Genomic DNA, 23,179 nt, shown 5'->3' with positions numbered 1-23,179 from the left:
AGGGAGCAGTTTTACTAAGAATGAAGTCTTATGTTACATTTTCTTTGCTTTCTACAATGTTTTGTTAGGAATGGTGTTTCTCTTTCATGGCCTTAATTTTTCTCAAATGTAGTGTGATTTTTGGTGATTCATTTACTTTTGTATTTGATACTCCTTGTTTGCCTGTCTTCAGTTGCCTGCCTCTACTAACTGTGAGAAGCCAACTTGGAGGTAGGTCTGGTTTGTCTTTGGGGTGTAGGGGTTCTTTTCCTGTTTAATGGTGACCAGCTACCTAGGGTCCTACCCTCCTCTTAAGGCCTCTGTGAACTGAGGAGTAAAAACTCTTACTTTGGAGATCATTCCTCAGTGAATCATCCCAGGGAATTAGGTTTTCTTCTCCGTTTCTTTCTTCGCCTGTGCTTGTAGAAGTTTAACACTATTTCAAGCTTTGCTCTACTCATTCAACACGAGTATGATCACCAAACAGGCCCTGAGTTTTTTCCTCAGGCAAATTCTGGGGCAGCCAATTGCAGCGGTGGATGAACTCCTGCAGTGCTCTCACCTGTACCTGTCAGTGCTGTTTTCTCCTGTGTATTTTAGATTATGGTTTCTATGCTCTTGTAATCTTAATTTTACTTTCTATCTTCTAGAAAGTACCTAAATTCTCACCTGTACCTGTCAGTGCTGTTTTCTCCTGTGTATTTTAGATTATGGTTTCTATGCTCTTGTTTCTTTGTAATCTTAATTTTACTTTCTATCTTGTAGAAAGTACCTAAATTCTCACGTTGTTCTAGAGCTATTATGGAGGTGTTTTATTAAAATGGCATTGCCTGGGACTTTCGGTTATTTGATTATGGTTTAGCATCCCTCCAAGCATTACTCATGATCATTTTAATGACTTGACTAATCTGACCATCATTTTAATTTGCATTTACATTTTTCCATCTTTGTTGCTGTACTTTTTTATGTAGGATTTCTTACATATTGGATTCAAATTGGCCTATGGGAATATTTTGGACATTTGGACGTAATGAAAATCAGTAAGTGCACTTAATCCAAAACACAAATGTTAATATACAATTTTTGTGTTTCAAGGACCTATGACCATATAAAACAAAGTTATCCCTGGGGTGCTTGGATCAGGGAGATGTGGGAACCAGGAGGGTTTGCCTGAAGTTCCGTATCAGAATAATCTGGGGATTGTTTTCAAAATACTTAGTAGATGCTATAAAACTTGTATCCTCATGTGATGCCAGTAATTTCTCTCCCCCTTAAGTAGTTCAGATTGTGTTTTCCAGTGAAAACACCTGAAGCCATTTCACATTTTTCTGGTCTAAGGAAATGTGTTTAGCACTTTGCTGGAATTAATGCATTCCTGTTTAAGAAATATGTTTGCTGAACTTGGCTAAGTTGATCACCATGAGAACAGAAAATAGTATAGGCAAAAGCTGAAGGGTATGCTTTTCCAGAACAGCTACCTTTAGGGATTATTCATGCTTCAGCTTCTGTAGGTAAACAGCCTTGCTCTCAAGAATCTTACCCTCGATTGACTGATTGATTGATCTCCTACTTTCTTTCCTTTGGAGGGGTGGAATGGAGAAAGGATAGCAGGCTTGCTGGAAGCCCTCCATAAAATGTTCTTAATATTTCATAGCTCAAAGTCATTCCAATGAAGAGTTGTGTATTCTGTATGATACTTCAGATGGCACACTTCTGCACCAGTTTGTATTTCCACAAAAACATGATTTACAAACTCCTTAAAAATGAAAACTGCAAAAGAAGTCTATGTGATTGATTTAAAGAGCATCAGTTAAGGTTTTAGACAACTCAAGGTGAGTGTATGTTGTCAGCAACATGAACTAATTTCCTGTTCTGGAGTTAGCATGAAATTTTCATTGATACTTACATCAACATTCACAGTGTGGTAATCTGAACTGGTGGGTAACCAGGTGTGATTGCCTTCAGAAAAACCAGCATTTGAGCTATTGTCCCACTGCATTGGTGACTTTGAGAGAAGAGTATCCTATGTCAAAAGACCATAAAGAAAAAAAACAGTGGTCTGGTTATTAAAAGAAATGTAATTTGGCCATGATTTACTTCAGAAGTATTTAATTCCCTATATTTCTCAGCTAGTACTCAAATTCATTAGCATTCATAACGAAAAGGCCTTAATATTCAGTACATAAACCAGTTTTACACTTTCAACTGGAAAATAGTTAATGACATCTTGAGTGTAAATAAACTACTAACAACATTGATACATGCTTGGAATCTTTGCTGCTTTTCCCTAAAAATGAGTGATGTAGGATTTCAAAAGGTGCCATTTACAAACCCATTATAATGTGATACAGTGATCGGTGAGTTCAGGCATGCAGCCATGTACAGGTGAGCCTAGACTGTATCCTTTTTAGCCTGGTTATCGCATGAGTGCACACACAAATTTAGGAGCTTAAATAGAAAAGGTTTCATTGTGACTAAATATTAGGGAAATTGGATCTCACCATTGAAAGCTAACCATACAAATTATAGCTTCAAGGTCTTTCATCTGCCCAGCAACACAATTGTGAGATCCATAGCCTCAAACAAAAAACAAAATTTAAACTTCTCAGGCCTAAGGCTGTCCATTACATTTGTTAGCACAAGGATTCTTCCTTTTATGTTATGGCCAAGCGAGATCTAGCAATACAGACAAGCACTATAATAAATGTTCTTAACTCCATGTTTCGGGTAGAGGGCATTCGAAACTCAAAACATGGCTTCTTAAATTTTAGTGCACCTGAGAATCAGCTGGAAAACATCTTTGAAATGCAGATCCTGGGCTCTACACAAGAAATTCAGTTGTGTGGCTCAGCAAGCAGCATTTTTAACAAGCTCTCCAATCAAGAAAGCTGAAGAATTCTCACTGCCTAACAAACAGTGAGAAACAAAAGCTAAGGAATCACGATTTTCAGCAGCAGAATAGAAATAGTAAATTTTCTGATTTGGCAAAAAATGAAGATTTGGTGTGGTGCATGGTTAAGTTATACTAACTTACAACATCATAGGTTTCATTGAGATTTGTGGCTAAAATATTTCTCATTCCTATTTCTTCCCCGTAGTAAGTTATGGGAGTTCCAGGCAGTGTGAACACAAGCATGTTCATGATGTTGACATATTGTTTCCCCAGACGAGAAGTCAGCCGGTCATTGTCTGGTCCGCCAGTCTGAAAGGCAGATATTTTTATTTTAAGAGCACAGCTCTATACAGAGTTTGCGGAAAGATTTACCCTGTTTCACAAAAAGTCCACCAGGCAGAAAAACATGGTTAACCATGGGTACCTTCATATCAGCAAGCCTGCATTTGAGTCCTAACCCAGTTCCTTGCTGTACAATTGACCGTCTGACTGACTTGGCCATTATGATCAGCAAAATGGTGATAACAGCTTACTTCACATTCATATTGCAAATAAGATGAAATGTATGAGGGTACATCCTAATATTTTTGCACATTTGGATAAGAGAATATTGACAGGAAAGGAATAGGTGGAGGGGACCGGCGTGAGAGAAAGACTTCTGATCTGTCCCTTTGTGTATGTGTGATTTTTGAACTATTCAAAAAAATTTTAAGTTAAAAGGTAAATCAACTTTTACAAAAGTATTTACAGTCTAAGAAGAAATGTTGTACAGGACTTTGTATTTTTAAATATATTTCTTTGTTAAATGTTCTGATTACATATTTTAACATCTAGTCCTTATTTAAGAGTTTATTTAAATCACCTAACCTTTCCATTTTACAAATGATGGAACAAGCTCTGAGAGACTGCATCATTTATTCAGGTCAAGGTCATGAAGCAGAACCAGCCTTTGAACTTGAGTCTGAGAATATGAACTTGGTTGTTAGAATTCAGGAAAAAGGGAGCTTGCTTTTTTTATTCTTTAGATTTACTAAAACTGTCTTTACAATTATCTTTTTATAGACCATTGTATTTTTCTATTTTTATGGCCAGAAAATTAGGTCAGACTTTTCCACCGTTTATTCTTTTCATTATCTCAAAAGCATCTGACAAGAAACCCTGTGATTTCTCAAGTCTTCTGAACCTAGATCACTTTTCTTTCTCAGAACTGAAATCAAGATTAGCATTGGACAGAGATCAGGGCCTCTCACAGGCTGAAATCCAGTTGCCTATGATATGAGACTTTGAGTATATGAAAAAACGTGCTACCAACTACATTATAAAATTTGTATAGAGAGGGGGTACTTCTGGAATGGTAGAGTAAGGACCTCCAAAAATCTCTAGCATGAAAGCAAGGAGAATGCTGGCAAAAACTGTAAAAATCCACTTTTTCAGAACTTGGAAATGAAAGGCTTACAACAATACAAGGAGTGTTCAAGAAAAACAGCTGGATCTCAGAAGAGCAAGCTTTGTATCATTTTAACTGGCCATAATCTCATGCCCCTCCACTCAGATTCAAGATAGCCTTGAAAACCCAACAGAAAATGTAAAACCCAGCAGCCTAGTAGCCACTGGAGGACCAAAATAGGTTTTGAGTTCATCAAAAGCTCCATCTCTAGAGAACTGGCACTGTTCGACCTTCCTAGCGGCTCACTTTTGGTTGGGTTTTTTCTTTATCTGGTCTGACTCAAAGCTAACTGTGCAGATTGTCTTATCCCCAAGGCACTTGCCAAAAACAATCAGCAGCAACTGATTATCAATACCTGCCTGAGGCGGCATTACCAACCTGGGCTAAACAGAGACTGACCCAAAAACTTGCAAGTTAGAATAAGATGACCGTAAGCCTCTGACATCTTCCTGGAATCTAAAAGCCTACACACATGCACAGGGCTGCACAGGTAGCCAGGGGAGCCCCAAGAATCTAATCTCTCCCCTCTGGCTAACCCTGAAACTCAAGCAGAAAGGAAAGACTAAGGCGGAGCTGTAAGCTGCCTGCCAAAGTGTTGAAAGCATGCCCACCCCGCACACAGCCCCTCAGCAAAGGCTGGGAGACTTACAGGTTCAAGGCATCTAAGGAATCTTAACAGTCACTAGCTGACCAAGCAGAGACGTCAATGGTCACACGCAACAGGTAACACAGACGTTACAGAATTAATCCAAGAAAGTCACTGAAGAAACAAAACACTGGAGAGGGGGGAATGTGATCTCCAAAATTTCTATACTTACTATTTAAAATATCCAGTGTTCAACAACAGCAAAGAAGAATACAAGACATGCAGAGAACCAGGAAAGTATGGCCCATACAGAGGGGGAGAAAAGCATCAACAGAAAACTTGGCTGAGGAAACCCAAACATTGGACTTAGTGGACAATGACTTTAAATCAGCTCTTATACGCGTGTTCAAAAACCTAAACAACATCTACAGGATTCTTTAAAAGTATGCGAACAATGCCTTATCAAATAGATACTGTCAATAAAGAGAAATTATGAAAAAAATTACAGTTGAAAAATACAATAAAGGAAGTGAAAATTTCCCTAGACGGGCTGGACAGATTTGAACTGGCCAAGGACTCAGCAAATGAGACAGACCAGTTGAAATTATCTAGTCTCAGAACCAGAAGGAAAAGAATGAAGAATGACAAGAACCTGGTCACGAGCTGGGATGCATCTGGCTCACTAAATCACAAAATGAAGGAAAGGTGAAGGTCACTTAGAGACAAATGTGCCCCTTGTTTCAGAGGACTATTCAGCAAGCACACCAGCACCGTATGCTGAGCTGCGCATAAGGACTTACCATCCAATTAGGCCATTTTCCTTCTGGCATGTTTTCCATCCAGGATGTGATAACCTCAAACACACTGTTCCCAGAAGGCATGTCTAGTTTACTGAGGTAACTGTTGAAGGGAAAATCTGCTTCTTGGATAAAAGGCAGACCGTAGTACATCATGGTCTTGGCAATGTTCTCTCCATGGGCTTCAGTCCCCATGAACCTGTAAGAGTTGGCAGTGCAGTGACATCAGGGCCTGTCAGGAGACTGGGAAAGCGCTTTGCAGCTGCTGTGTCTCATGGACAGGATGTTGGGAGGTGAATGCATACTGATAACAGTATTGGCTAGGGCTCACTGGGAAGCAGAATCAAGCCAGATGACTAAGAAGTGGCACACTGGGTCACCTGGCAATTTCTCATATTAAACCCAAAGACTAGCTTAATACTAAGCCATGTCTAAAAGAAACACGTTTGGATCTCAGTCAATACTGTTCTTTTCTTTCTAACTCTGAATGAAACTCAGTAACTTGCAGGAAGACTTTATTTAGCAATTCTCATCACTCCACTTAGAATGTACAGTATATGTCTGCATATAAGGTAAGAGGGGTTCCCCCAAATTCCCCTTGTATTGGAATCCCTATAAAGTCTCACTTTATTATTGGGGTGCACTCTCAGTTGTTGAAAACCAAACACTCCAGGGAAGACATATGAGCCTGAAATGACCCACATCAATGCTGGTTTTAGCTGTTTGAGACATTACATTAATGGATAAGTTACATAGTATCTGGAGCTCGCGTGTTTCAGTTCCAGTCCCATCTCTGTGGCCACTACCTATGTGACCATTACCTGCATGCTCAGAGTCTCAGTCTCCTCATCTGTAAAGTGGGAATAGTGATCAGAGGACCTACTTTAAGGAGAAGAAATTTCTTGAACTCCTTTTCCACTGATTCTATTGGGTAATCTATATAAACACAATAAGAGTTAAATTCATTGAGTGTTTATTATGTGCCAGGCATTGTTTTAAGTGCTTCACAGACATTACCTCATGTAATCTCACAACAACCTTATGGGGGTGTCATCATCACTTTTTAATTGTTGAGAAAACTGAGACATGTTAACTAACCTAACAGCTAACAGTTTAGTTGGACCCATTTGCATGCTAACAGGTCAAATAACGATAAAAAATAGTAATGGTTAATGACTAACCTTTGGATAATATATTATCTTTTAATTAATCTTCACAAAATTCCTGTGAATAAGTACTGCGGGATTTGCTTCATTTTACAAAAGAGGAAACAAAATCAGCAAAGTTAAGGAACATGAGAGACTATACCAGGCCCTAGCATAACTGAGTTATGATACATTGTAATTATGCGGTTTATTAAATTATAACTGAATCTCTTAAGAATGCTTGGTTGTGAGGGATAAAGTGCAGATCACACACTGCGCCCGTGGTTACCTGTATCTCCCAGGCTCCCTGCTGTACTGGTCCATTGTCTGCCGGAAGCTGCGGACAATGTCGTGCATTCCCACCTGTGTGGTGGTGAAGTCATGGTACAGCTCCGAGTAGTGAGTGACTGTGTCCTTTGAAAACAGGACAGCATGGTTACCATCATGTCAAATGCCCATAGCTGGCCTCATGTGAATACGGACTGTCTCTTCAAAGGGCTCAAGCCAAGACACACATGCTCAAAGATGGTCCTAGGACTTACGCTGCTCAAGGGAATTTGTGGATGGAAAAGAACATTAGAAACTACTAGTGTTTCATTTTGTGTATAAATTATTAACTATAGTAAACAAGTTAAATTTTACCAAACACCTAAACACTGATTACAAATGTATTTAATAAAATCCTCCTAAACATTTTATTGTCCCAAATACACCAGACATTTTTAAAGGCAGACAAAACAAATTATCTTAATTATAGAGTGTATTATTACATTATCTGCTTACAAAACTATTAATATCATGCATTTAAATTTGTTTCTTTACCATTTCTGTCCTTTATTCTTACCGTTATACTTTTCCAGGGTTTTAGTAATTTTTTGTGATACTCATTCTCTGCCTTCCTAGGGTTACAGTAATCTTCTGGAATCAAAGTAAAAGATTATGTCTAATACAGGCTCAGTTTGTAAGTCCTGGGTTAGGACGTGGACAGGCTAGAGAGTCCATGAGTTGCTATCCATTCAGTGGACCCCTTTTTTATAAGTGATTTTCCCTTGCTAGATCAAGGGAAGTTTTTTGAAATCTTAGATGTCTTCCAGAAATTACGTTATTTAAGTTTTTCTTGGGTAGCACACAAAACCTATTGTTCTGATCATTTGTCTTGACTGGAAACATATTGACCCCTTTTTTATAAGTGATTTTCCCTTGCTAGATCAAGGGAAGTTTTTTGAAATCTTAGATGTCTTCCAGAAATTACATGTTATTTAAGTTTTTCTTGGGTAGCACACAAAACCCATTGTTCTGATCATTTGTCTTGACTGGAAACATACGCCTGTCTTAGGACATCTTATTATAATTAGCAAGGTTATTTTGAGATTTCTTCTCCTCCAAGGATAAGTGCTTCTCTTTGGGACAACTGACTAATACACGACCTTTTTTCCCCTTCATTTTTCCGTTCTACTGGAAATCATGTGCAAAAAAAAAAGCTTAATCATAAACTTTGGTTCATGACATGGTCTCATAATTAGCCCATGCATGGCCAGCTTCCCTTTGTTACTCAGGACTATCAAGCTGGTGACCATATGAATTTAATTTTACTTTCTAAAAAGGGCATCATGCTATATATAATAATTTTAGATTTTTTTGCTACACGTTATATCACTAAGATTGACCCATATTGCTGTGTCACTATAATTCATTTATTTTGACATTTCATTGTGTAAATGTACAAATCCGTTATTTTGGAATGCTTTTTAGGACTACTGTCTACTTGGCCATTGAAAACAGAGACTGTAGAATGGTGGTCAACTAGAGGAGTGAGGGGGGCATGGGATTATTACTCTCTCACGTGTGACATGGGAGGAAGGTTGAGAACCACTGGTGTGGAAGCACAAAGAGCCCAAATTCTGCAGCAGGCTTGGGTGGAATTCTGTTTATCACCTCTGTCACCCTGATAAATTAATTTCTCTAAGATTTGCTAAATGGGGATCATGAAACCTCACAAGATGTTGAGAGAGTTAAATGGATACAACAAATAGCATACAACTGACACTCAGCAAGTGTTAGTTCCCTTCCCTTCTACCTGTGTGTCCTTTAATGACTACAAAAGCACTTGGGGAATTTAGGCCGCCTCCCCTGAGCTTGAGTGATTGACAAAATCACAGTAAGTTATGGCCTTCGGTGGCGTCCCCACTGTCCATGCCCTCCAGAAACCTCGTCTTCGAGGGACTCCTATAGGGATCACTCAGGAGGAAGCAGTGGAAGGAAATATCTGGTCACATGCATTCGAAACTCCTCTGTATTTTCTAAAGAAAATGATTCAAAACACTTCCCTCTGGTAAATGGTGTCTCAGGCTAAAAAAGACAACACTCTGATGACATTTTCAGAAAAAATATATACATATATAACATTTTTAAATATATAAATATGTTTATTTTAAAATATATTTTTAAAACATATATACGTATATGTTTAAAACTTTACCGGGATTTGGTTCTTATTCACTTGGGCCTCGTCTCTCAGATGCTTTGCTTCTAGAAGAAACTGAACAGCATCGAAGCTAAAGCCATCGACACCCTTTGAGAGCCAAAACTGTATAATTTCCTAAACATGAAGAAGCGAAACACTTGGTTACGTTAACCACACGTTGTTGTCATAAGGTTTAATAAAGGCCTTGTCTGTTAATGACTTCCATCATAAAACAGTCACCTCCACATATAAAACAAGCACAGCACTCGTATTCTTACCGATTTAGCACCACAGTGTCTGAGCATAATGAACTTTGAATAACTGCATTTATGGGCTCCTATTCTTCTCTCATAGTTGAGTTCAGAATGTTACATTTGTAATTGATGCTATGAGCATGTTCCCAAAGTTTAAAGAATCCACTCAAAATGAAAGATGGGACTCAGGAGAAACGGAATGTAGTTCATCTGCCCCATGCCCAGTTCCTTCAAGGTCACTCCGAACAGAGAAAATCACCAATTAAGCGCCCAATCATGAAGGGCTCTTCCACCAGACTGGGAGATTGTGGAGGGAAAGAACTGCACCTTTTATTTCTGCTTCCCTTGCCACTGACCCAGCAACTGTTAGTGAACCAGTCGTGGAATGAAAGAATGAGGTATCAGGCTGAATGAGTCAAACATGGTGTGATACTGTTGGGACACCAAAGGAGTACAGCATGTTCCCTGGCTTCGAGGCATCTACAGAGTAGCTGGGGACACATGAGACATGAGAGGGTTACCTAACACAAGGCAGGACACGGTTCAAAATCATGGGAGGAGATTACTCTGCATGACTGTTGGACCTCCGAGAAGATCAAATTTAATATGGGTGGGCACAGCCAAGCAAGGAAAAGCTAGAGCTTGAACTTGGCTGGTGGGATATGATCAGGAAGTGACTCTAGAAGAACATTCTGGACTGTTTGGGGTACAGCATGAGTCAAGCATGGAGGCAGAGGATGACTTGGCCTGTATTGGGGCGGTTAGGAAGACCAGGTGACCTTGAAAAGCAGAGGGCCTAGTCTCAGCTCCCCTCGCATGCCAACCCCTCCCAGCTGGGCCTACTCCTGTACCCACCAAAAGCCACCCTCCTGCAAAGGGACAGTGGCTCTCCCTGCTCTCCTTTCAGCTCAATCCTTGCTGAAAGGAAGGTTTTATAGGAATGTGTATATCACATTAGAGCAGAACCACCTGTAATTGAAAGTAGTGGAGTGAAGAAGCCAATTCTCACCTAGTGAGGGGAACAGAGCTATAGATCCCAAATAAGGACTGTTCCCAGAATCACTTGCTTGATTCAAAGTATGTTTCTTGTATCTACATGTGCATATGGAGCCTGGAGTGCTGCCGTTCAAGGCTCCCAAAAGTTTCTCTTTTTTAAAAAATATTTATTTGGTTGCACTGTGTCTTAGTTGCCACAGGTGGGCTCCTTAGTTGTGGCACGTGAACTCTTAGTTGTGGCATGCATGTAGGATCTAGTTCCCTGACCAGGGATCGAACCCAGCCCCCTGCATTGGGAGCACAGAGTCTTATCCAGTGCACCCCCAGGGAAGTCCCAAGGCTCCCAAAGGTTTCTACAGGCTGAACGCAAGGCTGATGTCAGCCTCTTCAAGGTGAGATTTTGAATGGCAAAGCTTGAACAAGTTTTTCAAATGTAAGAGCAGGCTCTGCTGCTGACAGTCCTCATCTTGACCACAGCTGACCCAAATACCCTTAAGCTGGCCTTACCCAGTGGAATTTTTCTTTGGGGCACAAACCCACAAATTTATTCTTATCTAGCATCCTTCTTCACAAATTCATTCATTCATTCAATAAGTATTTGGGTTCCAACTAGGGACCAGGCACTTAGCTAATAAGCCTTGGTACTAGAACCATGAGCAAAATACAACACAACATAAACACAGTCCTAGGTCTCACGGGTTTTTTTAGAATCCTTAGCTGGACAAATATTAATGCACAAATATTTAAATCACAGACACGATGAAACTTTGAAGGAAAGGAGCTTTGGTTACACAAAGCTTACACAAGGGGGTGAAAGAGCAGGATTTGCCAGGGAGGTCAGCGCAGCAGGATGGCGGGAAGGGAAGGCAGTTGGTTAGAGATTCAGCTGGAGAAGTCACCAGATATGAAGGCGCCTCATTTGTAGAACAGGATCTGCAGAATTGCCTCATTTGTAGTGGGCTCTAAGGGCCTACTTAGCGTGAAGCTAACGAAGCCGAAGCTTCAGGACCCTTCACTGTATGGGCTCCTACCCACATTCGCTTTTCATTCTAAATGAGCACTCATTCTTCTGTACCTAATTTTATACCCTTTTCTTCTTTTTCATTTCAAAAAGTCCCCCAATTCTTACAAGCTTCAGATCCCACGCAAACCGGGTCCACCCCCAGGTGGCGCTGTTCTCTACAAGCGGGAACACTGGAAGGGGCTCTAGGTGGGGGTGGGGCACAAATAACTGTAACCCATCCAATCAGCCTCTGAATAAATGTGGGGAAACATTAAACACCATGCTGCTGTAAACATTAAGCTTTTGATCACTGATTTCCTAAAATAAAGCTACTCATTTTCTTCATGGGGTCCTCATTCACTCTGGGGATCTCAGCATTGCTAACTATTAACCCAACATTAAAGAATGAGGAACGTGTACGCCAGCGTAGGCACACGGCCCCGGCAGGGATGTTCACTGTAGTCCAGAAAGAGATGTTATCATTGTGTGATGAAACAAAACAGCAAAAGTTGGATGCTCGTTTTTGAGAGTCATTTTAAACGCTGAGGTTTTCACCCAGATAATCCAAAATTTGCTCTTGAAAAAGATTTGCTTCGTGCTATTTATTCTCAACCAGGTGAAAAAAGACAGCTCCAGATTTTAATGGTTAACCCTCTCTTTATGCCAATTAAGCTCCCCCAGGGGCCAGATGTGGAAATGGGCAAGGAGCCTGGTTCCGCCAGGTCTGGGTGACCCACGTAGGGACAACAGGACTCTGGGGAACACTGTGTTCCCGATTTCTGACTAACTCCCATGACATCACACAGTCCTGTTCCACCAGGCACATTTTCATTCTTTTCTCCTTAAACAACTTGCTGCTCTGAGTGAAAAAGGAATCAGTTCAGCATTACACCAAGTCCCCGACATATGAACCTTCAGGTTGCGAACTTTCAAAGATGCGAACGTGCGTCCGCATGTACAATCACGTAAGTTAGTTCATGCGTCTGGCATACATTGTCACGTGCATGCCTCCTCTACATGTGGCTGTGCTTTTGTGTACTTTACTGTACAGTACTGTATAGAGAGTACAGTAGTACTGGAGATACGGGAAGAGGATGAGAGCTGCTACCCAGACATCACTGGATCGTTTTTTCAAGAGGGTAGATAGAACTGAATCCAGCAAGGAACCAGAACCTGTGCCATCAACATCAGGCGTGAGTGAAATTGCAGCTTCAGCTCTACCATCTGCCACCCCCTCTCCCTCCTCCAGTCAGTACCTCTTCTTGCCTGTTCACTCCACGCCAGCCTCTGGATGCCAGCTGTGGTACTGGACTGCTGTACTTTTCAAGGTACTGTACTGTAAGATTTAAAATGTTTTATTTGGTTTTTGTGTTTGTTTTTTATGTATTATTTGTGTGAAAAGTATTATAAATCTATTCCAGTACAGTATTATATAGCTGACTGTATTAGTTAGGTACCTAAGCTAATTTTGTTGGACTTAACAAACAAATTGGACTTACGAACACGCTCTCGGAAGGGAACTCGTTCGTATGTAGGGGACTTACTGTATTGATATCCAAATTCTCAAAACCTCGAGGCAAATCTTTCCTTTTGAGATGACTGAAGTTACTGGGCCCATTTACCTAAAAAGCCAGGTTTGGAACAGAGAAAAGCTCTGCTCTTACATGTGATGATATATAAGACATCCTCTTGATAATGACATAAATCCCAGGTCATCCATCTCAAGAAGGAATGAGAAAGCACAGGCTATTTCAGAAGGACAGAGAGAAAACCATATCCTCTGCTTATAAGCAAGGAAAGTAAACCAACCCTACTGCTCTCCAGAAACCTGGGTAAAATTCTTTGTTAACTCTTCCAGAAGCAGGATACATAGATCATGGGCTCCAGAATCTGACCCATCTGGGTACCATCCCATCTCCCCCACTGTCCAGCTGCATGAGTTAGCTTATCTGCATAACCTCCAAAAACCTTGGTTTCCTCATCAATAAAATAATACCCGCCTTGCAGGAATTCTGTGAGGATTAGGGGTACTGCTGCCAGAGTCAACTGACGCTTTGGTCTTTATATTACCTCATCTCTCTGCCATGTCTGACGACACAGACTAACCTTGTTGTCTAGAAATCCTCATACGCCTTGGCTCTAGGATACCCTGCTTCTGGTTTGCTAGTCCTCTGTCTGCTCAACACGCCTTTAAATATTAATACTCCTTGGGGCTCCATCTTATACCCTCTGTTCATTTCACTTCACAACAGTATTGACTCATTTATCTATCATTTATTGATTACTTAACAAGTATTAATGCTTATACAAAAGCAACACACTGTCTTAAGTGCTTTACAAAGGTTAAACCATTTAATCCCCAAACAACCCCACAAAGTATGTACCATTATTATTCCTATTTTACCATCGGGGGAATTGAGGCACAAGGAGATGATGTACCTTGATCAAGGTCACACGGCAATAAGTGGTGCGTCAGAATTGGAACCCTGTGTGGCGCCCTATCCATTTGTTATCTGGTCTTCCTTTACTTTTATTTTTTTTAGTTGCAGGACCTGCTACACCTGGCCCTCATTTCCACATGACAACAACCCCTACAAGCTAAGTGACAACTGGCCCCCTTGTTCACCTCAGCTGGCCCAGTCCTCTCACTGATATTACCTACCTGACCTCTGTGGGCATTGTCCACGTGTCAACAAATCCCAAAGTCTTATCTCCAGACCAGACCTTGCCCTGAGTTCCATGTCATTATATCCAGCTATCCACTGAGCACTTGGATGTCTCTCAGAGAGCTCAAACTCTGCATGACTGAGACCACCCCCCGCCACCCCTGCTCTTCCCATGTCTCCCATCCCAGGAAGCAGTCCCACCACCCAGCCAGCATTCAAATCTGAAACCTGGGAGTCACACTGGACTCCTCTCCAAGGCCACCACCCTCACTGGCCCAAAGCCCCCACCATTCTCTCCTGGTCACTGTACCATCCACCTCCCTGGTCCCTCCACCTTCGAACCTGCCTTACTCAAGCCCCTTCTCCACAACCAGACTGATTTTTCCAAATGCAAATCAAAAATTATTTCCCTGCCCAAGACCTTTTAAACCCAATGCTACCGTGGCCTCCAATGCCGCTTATGACCTGGTTCCTACCCTCCTGTCTCATCCCCTCCTGTCACCCCACCCCCACCCCCGGACAACATGTCTCCATATTGGACAACTCCCAGCACCTTCACTGTGCTGTGCTCCTGCTTCCTCTCTGCGGGGAACGCTCCCACCTGTGTCTCTTCTCTTTTTTTTTTTTTTTTTTTTTGCGGTACGCAGGCCTCTCACCGCTGTGGCCTCTCCCGTTGCGGAGCACAGGCTCCGGACGCGCAGGCCCAGCAGCCATGGCCCACGGGCCCAGCCGCCCCGCGGCATGTGGGATCCTCCCGGACTGGGGCACGAGCCTGTGTCCCCTGCATCGGCAGGCGGACTCTCAACCACTGCGCCACCAGGGAAGCCCTCTTCTCTTGGCTCATTCTTACTCATCCTCTAGGTAACACTGCTTCCTCTGTAAAGCGTACCCTAGTCTCTCCCACTCTGTGTCCAGGTTAGGTGCCTGCCCTGCATTCTCCTACTTCCCACTGTCATGACCACTCAGCACACTTTATTGTAATTTCCTGTTTGTCTACCTCCCCCTCCAGAATATAATGTAATATTATAGCCTGTGATGGCCACAACATGGGCCCATATTATCAACCATCATACCCTGGCAAATGGCCAATACACAACACATACTGTTAAATGAGGGAATGAATTAGAATGAAGTGCATGGCATACAGGACATGCAGTGATTAGCATGAAGCACAGAGCTGGTTTATAAAGCAGGTAATGAGTAAATTTTATTTTGAATTGAGCTGCTTCTCTCCAGCAATACCATGCTTAATAGGGGCAGAGCAGAGCCAACATTTATGCTCTGATTCCATCTTAAGCCAGGAGGGCATCTTGGTTCCCAGTCCCCAGCTGCCATGAACATACTACTACCCTACCCCAGGGCTCAGCCTTCCCATGTGGTGGTTTCAGGGTCACACTGAGCCCCAGACATGGGGCCAGGCCATCAGAGTCTCCTCCCTGCTCTACAGCTCATCCACTGGTCACTTCACCTCTCTGGGCCTCAGTTTCCTCATTTGTCAAGTAAGGGATTTGGAGGGCAAGTAAAAACCAAAGTGATCGGAAAAGTATAAAATGCTAGACAGGGGCTTCCCTGGTGGCGCAGTGGTTGAGAGTCCGCCTGCCGATGCAGGGGACATGGGTTCGTGCCCCAGTCCGGGAAGATCCCACATGCCGCAGAGCAGCTGGGCCCGTGAGCCATGGCTGCTGAGCCTGTGTGTCCGGAGTCCCGCAACAGGAGAGGCCACAACAGTGAGAGGCCCTCGTACCACACACACACAAAAAAAATGCTAGACAAATATAAGCTCCCACCTCCTCTGAGGAAACCTCCTGACTTCTCCAGCTGAAAATGCTCTAGCCCTGAGAGGTTCAGAGCAGAGCCAAGTCCCAAACGGCCAGTGCAAGGCAGGGGGAGGGGGGAGGACTAAGAGGAGAGAAGGGTGCTCCGTGCTGCCCTGCCAGCCTCCCACTGTGCAAATAAGCTGAAATCGGATGGGAGCCCAGCAGAAGAAGGCTCAGACTCTGAGTACAAGCTGGTCTGCAAGCAGGGCTCATTCCAAATGCCTCCCCACCACAGACTCTCAGCGTTGCAAATTATTAACCTGCTTAACTCTGCTGCAGAGATAAGTGCTGCTGGGGGGAAGGAGGGTGTCGGAAGCCCCTTCATGTGAAAGGTCCCTTTCCATGAGCAAAGAACTTTCCCTTACAGCTTTCAGCCTTTCTTATTTACTTCTAATAAGAAGTCTTCTAAACCAGCCTTACAAAAATGTCTAACCTCTCAACCAGAGGCAATAATGATTCATCTCAAGAGGGATTTCATCCTGCAGGTCCAGTAAATAAGACTCCTATTCACGTACTCCACTACCTGGATGCCTGCAAGAGAACAGCTGGGTTAGTCAAAAAAGGATTTATGTATTGCTGGCACATTTTGGCAAAATTTATCACACTTGTCTACACATCTCCAGACAATCCATCAACATTGTTACAACGAGCCTGGAGAAATCCACTGCCAGATAAAACAACTGGTTTATATTCCCATTTATGAATTTCCAATTGAAAACCTCCTCGCAAAAACTATGCAGAGGAGTTCCCTGGCGGCGCACTGGTTAAGAATCCGCCTGCCAATGCACGGGACACGGGTTCGAGCCCTGGTCGGGGAAGATCCCACATGCCGTGAAGCAACTAAGCCCGTGAGCCACAACTACTGAGCCTGTGCTCTAGAGCCAGCGAGCCACAACTACTGAAGCCCCTGCGCCTAGAGCTGTGCTCCGCAACAAGAGAAGCCACCGCAATGAGAAGCCTGCACGCCGCAACAAAGAGTAGCCCCCGCTCGCCACAACTACAGAAAGCCTGCGCGCAGGAGTGAAGACCCAACACAGCCAAAAATTAATTAATTAATTAATTTTTTAAAAACTATGCAGGAAAAGTGAAACACACAGAGAGAAGTAGTTTGCCTCAAATCAGGTGTGGAGTTGTGGCTAAGAATGTGGACTCCAGAATCTCAGTGCTTGGGTTTGAATCCTGTCCCCTCACCCCCAAGGTGGGTGATGTCACCTCTCTAAGCCTCAGTTTCCTTCTCGGTAAAATGGCCATAAAATCTCTTAAGTTAGGCTTCTTCTGAGCATTAAATGAGATGATCCAGGTAAAGCACAAAGTAAGTGCCTAATAAGAGCGGTAGGGGCCCAAAGAGGGGGTGTGAGTATGCAGATGATCTTCAGTGATGGAGAAGAGGAGAGTCCACACTCCAACAGAGAAGTTTAAAACTAACCCCTAGTTAGCTGGCTGACCATGTCTACCTCCCCTCTCCCAACTGAGACAAGGCTGCCTTGACAAGGTGCCTACTCCTCGAGGTCGCAAAGCAATTCATCTAAATTCTGGAAAACATATATAGTAAAAATAGTCTTAGAACTAAGGAGTCTATAGGAATATATTTAACAAAGGAAGTGCAGGACTCGTACACTGAAAACATTGTTGAAAGAAATTCAAGGAGACCTTAAGTAAGTGGAAAGACATCCTGCGTCCGTGGATCAGAAGACTTAATATTGTTAAGACGGCAATACTCCCCCAAACTGATCCATAGATTCAATACAATCCCAGCAGGCTTATTTGCAGAAATTGACAAACAAATAACAAAATTCATAGGGAAATGCAAAGAACCCAGAATAGCCAAACAGTCTTAAAACGAAGAACGAAGCTGTAGAGTTCACACTTCCCAATTTCAAAACTTACTATACAACTATAGTAATCCAGACAGTACTGGCATAAGGACAGACATATAGATTGATGGAACAGAACTGACAGTGTAGAAATAAACCCCGACATTTATGATCAATTGATTTTCAAAAGGGTTCTAAGACAGTTCGATGATGAGAGAATAATCTTTTGTAAACGCATGCTGCCGGGATAACGGGATAGCTACGTGGAAAAGAATGAAGTTAGACTCCCTACCACCATATACAAAAATGAACAAAAAATGCACCAGAGACCTAAGTGTAAAAGCTAAAACTACAAGACTCTCCCAAGGAAAACATGAGTTAAATCTTCATGACCTTGGGTTAGGCAATGGTTCTTAAATGCGACACTAAAAGCATAAGCAAGAAAAGAAAAAAACATAAATTGGACATCATAACAGTTAAAGCCCCTTGTGCTTCAAAGGGCACCATCGAGAAAGTAAAAAGACAACCTACAGAAAGGAAGAAAATTAACTGCAAATCACATATCCAGAATACATAAAGAACTCTTACAACCTGACAAAAAAGACAAATAACACAATTTTAAATGGACAAAGGATGTGAATAGACATTTCTCCAAAGAAAATATACAAACAAACTATAATCACATGAAAAGATGCTCAACATCATTAGCCATCAGGGAAACACAAATCCAAACCACAGTGAAATACCACCTCGCACCTACTAGGATGACTGTAATCAAAGATACAGACAATAACAAGTGTTGGTGAGGATGCAGAGAAATTGGAAACTTCATATACTGCCAGTAAAAATGTAAAATGGTCCAGCTGCTTTGTAAAACAGTTTCTCAAATAGTTAAATACAAATTATAAATATAGATACAAATCATAGACATTTAGATAGGTACTGTATGATTCCATTTATATGAAATGTCCAGAACAGGCATATCCATTGAGGCAGAAAGTAGCTTAGTGGTTGCCAGGGCCCAGGGGGAGAAAATGAGGGGACCATGGGAGTGACTTGGAGTGGTATGGGGTTTCTTTTGGAGGTGATGAAAATGTTCTGAAATCAGTAGTGATACTTGCATTACTCTGTGAAGTACTAAAACCACTGACTTATATACTTGAAAGGTGTGAATTTTATGGTATGTGAATTATACGTCAATAAAGCTGTTATTTAAAAACAAAACAAGAACTGACTAAGGGGTGCAGGTGTTGTCAGTGACTCCAACTTGGCAGCCTGCATCCTCTCTATTTGGCTGATGTGGTGAACTGTAGAAAGGGACCCACGGCTACCTGTCCCGTTCTGTTTGGGTCTCCTCCTGACCTACCTCAGAGCACTACCCACTAACCTAAATTCTTGCCCATCAGAGCCGAAGCAGCAGCAATAATGGAGACAACAATATGGCTAATGTTTATTGTGAATTATGTGCCATGTGCTGCTGGAACTGCTGCCACACAGGTGTGAGCCCCATCGGCTCCTGTCTCTAACGCAGCACGCGTCCCTTACAGCAGCATCCACTGCCCCACGGCATCAGCTCCCACCCTCGTTTATGCACCCCAGCTCCCTTACTCTCTCCCTCATTTCACTGCAGTGCATTGGTGGGGTTGCCAGATAAAATACAGGACAACCAGTTAAGTCTTCATTTCAGATAAACAGTGAATAATTTTTTAGTAGGAGAATGTCTCAAATATTGTACTTCTCTGTTTAACTGAAATTAAAATTTAACTGAGTGTCCTGTAATTTTACTTGCTGTATCTGGCAGCCCTGCACACCGGCCCCCAGGCCGTTTCTAAAACATGTGGAGCTCAGTCTCCCCCAAAGAATTTTGCATTTGCTCTTCTCTCTGCCGGAAATTCTCTTCCCCCATATGTTCACATGACTCCCTTTCAAATGTCAGGTTTTTGTGCAAATGGGACCTCAATATAGTGGTGTCTCTGAGCCAACTTCTCCCTGGCACTCCGAGGCTCTTTACCCTAAGCCTTCATCACCACCTGACATGTTATATGTTTAGTTGTTAATTGTCTGCCTTCCCCTCAGGATACTGGGAATTCCTTGAGGGCAGGGCTTTGATGCCCTGCTGCATTCCCATTGCTTAGAACAGGACCTGGCATGGAGCAGACAATAAGTTGATATTTACTGAGTGAATACAGAAGTGTTTTGCATGGGTTATCTCATCTAATGTTCCTAAAAGTTCTCTGAGACAAAGACTGCAATCAATCCTGTTTCATGGATGAGGGATCCAAGACACACAAAAGCCAAATAACTCGCCCAGAAGCCCCCTGCAGCCAGTGGTGGGCTGGGTCCGGACACGGGAGCTGGACCCCCGAGCCCCCGTTCTGGCCCCGTCTCACCGCACCAGCTCATTGTCACAGGCAGATGAGCCCCTCAGAGCTAAGGCAACAGGCGTTTCTGCCTCCCTCCCACTTCGATTATTTGGGTTAGAGGAAGGAAGGAGCCACTGACATACCTAAGAGTCTGTATTTGCTTCAGACACCTTAATTCCGGAACTGAATTGCACTGCTTGATTTAGCCCGCATAATTACTATTTTTTCACATGAAGTATATCGAATAACCATTTAAGCACCCATGTAACAGAGAAGTGTGCGTGGGTGTCTATACTCACTTTTATTTCTTCTTGAACATCAGGATTGCGGAAATTTAAATCAGGTTGCTCTTTCATAAACTGATGAAAATAGCATTGGTTTCGTACTTCATCAAAGTGCCAACTGGAGTTTCCATATACACTTAACTAGCAAACAGAAAATAGCCAATCAGTTGCTTAGCACGGTTCCTATGATGGTATCGCCCACAAAGGAATGATCATTGCCATCCCGGCCCCTTGAGGACTGAGTGCACAAATCCCCAGAATTTTTTTTCTAGCGGGAACACTAGGTAAATTAATTCCCAAAAATGCCATCCACTGGCCTAATGCCCCACAAGTGTGGTTGTGATGTGCTTGTACAGTAGAAGCTGTTCCCAACAACCACAACATGAAACCAATGCTCTCAAAGGCAGGACAAAGGCCAGCTTAAGGAGCAGACATTTCTAATATATTTTCTTGAATCTTCTATCCAGGCTCTGGAATCCTGTTTGTGAAGAAAAGCAAATGGTGGCCAATTTGGGAGAAAGACATATTGTATTGGTCTTGGAGCTTGAATCCAGAGAGAGCAAGTGTTTAAACTGTATCCTTAGAAAAGTATTAGAATCATTCAAATTAAAACTCTACAGTCCTCGGGAATAAAAGAAATCTAGCAACTTCAAGCGTTGGTTCCCAGCTGCGTTTGACATGGGTGCGGCTTTCCTCCTTCTAGAAATGTTCATGTCCGTGGCATTTCCAGAAGGAGGAACTTGTGTGAGGGTTCCTCGGGGCTCTGTCTTGAGCCATTTGTTCATTTCACACTAAAGAGAACATCTGGACAGCATTTACAAACTGAGGGATTTTGCATAATATTTTCTTTTTAGTTGGAAGACCTAGTCACACTGGGTCCACATTTCCATGGCAACAATTGGCCCAAGCTAAGTAGTAGCTGATGCCTTTTGAGGAAACATACTCTCGCCAGATCACCTCATGGCCCACCTGGATACAAACCAGGATAAGATTTTTACAGTATATATCAGTATACAGAAAGATCAGTATACAAAATACAAAAAAAAAAAAACAAAAAAAACTCCACAAATCTATTTCAAAGGGACAAACAATCCAACAAAAAACTGGGGAAAGAAACCATTAAACAGGTGTTCCACAGAAGTGGAAGCTCAAGTGAATAAATGGATGAAAAGGTGTTCAACATCATTAGTAATTAGGCAACTACTACATTAATAACTAGTAATTAGATAAATAATCATTAGCAATTAGAGAAATGTAAAATTAAGACCTCAGTGTAATTAGATAATAATCATTAGCAATTAGAGAAATGTAAAATTGAGACCAATTTATGTTCACTCGGTAAAAATTAGACTAGATCCAGTCCACAGCCCTTTCATGTATTAGTTGTGAACCAGGGCAATGCGCTTAACATTTCTCTGCCTTGGTCTATTCATCTGCAAAATAGGAATTAAAGCCTAACTCATAAGATTGTAGGGTGAATTAAATAAATTAATGAATATAAAACACTTAGCCCAGAGCCTGGCACACAGTAAGCATCTAGCAAATGTTTGCTAATGTCATCATCACTTTCAAAGGTGGTGGATCAGGGAAAAGAAAAATTAGGGACATGAAAGTGCCAGGACTTGCTAAAGGCCTGTTCACCAGGCTGCACATTAGTGCCATTCATGGAACCTGGGATACGGGAGGCTGGAGGAGAAGATCACACAGTCGGCTTTGACACTTGTCCTTTGAGTGCCCTTGGGTCATCTAAAAGTTGATGCCCAGGAGTCAGCCTCTTTAAATGTTTATGGAGGTCAAGAAGGAGGCCCTGGACGGGGGACAGATGATCCAGAGGAAAAGGCTCCGCAGAAAGCAGGAGAGAAGGTGAACTAGAGTGGGCAGAGGGACTGTCCTGGGACAAGAGTAGAGTTGCCAGATAAAATATAAGACATCCAATTAAATCTGAATTTCAGGTAAACAACAAATACTGTTTTAGTGTAAGTATGTGCCATGCAATATTTTACACTAAAAAATTATGCACTGTTTATCTAAAGCTCAGATTTCACTGGGCTTCCTGAATTTTCATTTGTAAGTCTGGTAACCCCAGACAGGAGAGACATGGTCTCAGCTGCAAAAGAAGTGACTAGGAAGAGGGTGGGAATGGGGGCAGGTGTGATGGCTTCTGTTCTTTCTTTAAAGTAGAGTTTGCTGCCGAGAGTGATAAGATGGGGAGAAGGCAAGAGGCGGGAGGGTATGTTGATCAGCTGGATTTAGTAAACTTCCCCCAAACGAATGGCTGGATCAGTTCAGGTGGGGACAATGAGTGTGTCCAGAGGCTTAGATACCGAGGTTCAGGTAAAGAGAAAATGGATGGTTGGGTTTATTTATGGCTAGTGTTTTGTTCGACAGTGGAGTCAAAAAGCCAGAAAGGCAAAGGGGTCTGAAGAGTAGCAAGACAGTTACTGAACAAATAGGACATGGAGTTTAAGCTGGACAGAGTGGGAAGTAAAGGAAGAAGACATTAATAGAGAGCATAGGTTTTAATTTGCTGAAATACATCAGCTCTACAATAAAATGAAAAATCCAAATCCAAAATCAAATGATTAGGAGGCTTGGGACTTTATTTCTATTTCTTTGGGAAACTTGTTCCCCTTCCCATAAACTATACCCATCTTTTTTTTTTTCTTTTAAC

At 42.2% G+C, this 23,179-nt stretch overlaps 1 protein-coding gene and 1 long non-coding RNA gene across 2 annotated transcripts in view; one reads left to right on the top strand and one right to left on the bottom strand.

Annotated features, from left to right (window-relative positions):
* SLC3A1 (solute carrier family 3 member 1) overlaps window positions 1-23,179 on the bottom strand; it is a 32,038-nt gene that overhangs the window by 4,751 nt on the left and 4,108 nt on the right. Inside the window, exons 4-9 of the mRNA XM_024753467.1 lie at window positions 20,524-20,649; window positions 9,327-9,446; window positions 7,137-7,261; window positions 5,706-5,901; window positions 3,014-3,181; window positions 1,886-2,002 (exon numbers count right to left, since the gene is read on the bottom strand). Of these exons, the coding sequence (XP_024609235.1) occupies window positions 1,886-2,002; window positions 3,014-3,181; window positions 5,706-5,901; window positions 7,137-7,261; window positions 9,327-9,446; window positions 20,524-20,649 (852 nt within the window). The remainder of the gene's footprint in view (window positions 1-1,885; window positions 2,003-3,013; window positions 3,182-5,705; window positions 5,902-7,136; window positions 7,262-9,326; window positions 9,447-20,523; window positions 20,650-23,179) is intronic.
* Window positions 12,769-21,161, top strand: LOC112405179 (uncharacterized). The gene is made up of 2 exons (XR_003004280.1): window positions 12,769-12,892; window positions 20,976-21,161. It is a non-coding gene; the product is annotated as an uncharacterized LOC112405179 (long non-coding RNA).

The sequence above is a fragment of the Neophocaena asiaeorientalis genome, unplaced genomic scaffold (genome assembly GCF_003031525.2).
Source record: "Neophocaena asiaeorientalis asiaeorientalis breed wild unplaced genomic scaffold, Neophocaena_asiaeorientalis_V1.1 scaffold171, whole genome shotgun sequence".
Classification (NCBI taxonomy): domain Eukaryota; kingdom Metazoa; phylum Chordata; class Mammalia; order Artiodactyla; family Phocoenidae; genus Neophocaena; species Neophocaena asiaeorientalis.
Note: the sequence above shows the minus strand (reverse complement) of the source record. Positions and strands in the feature narration are given on the sequence as shown.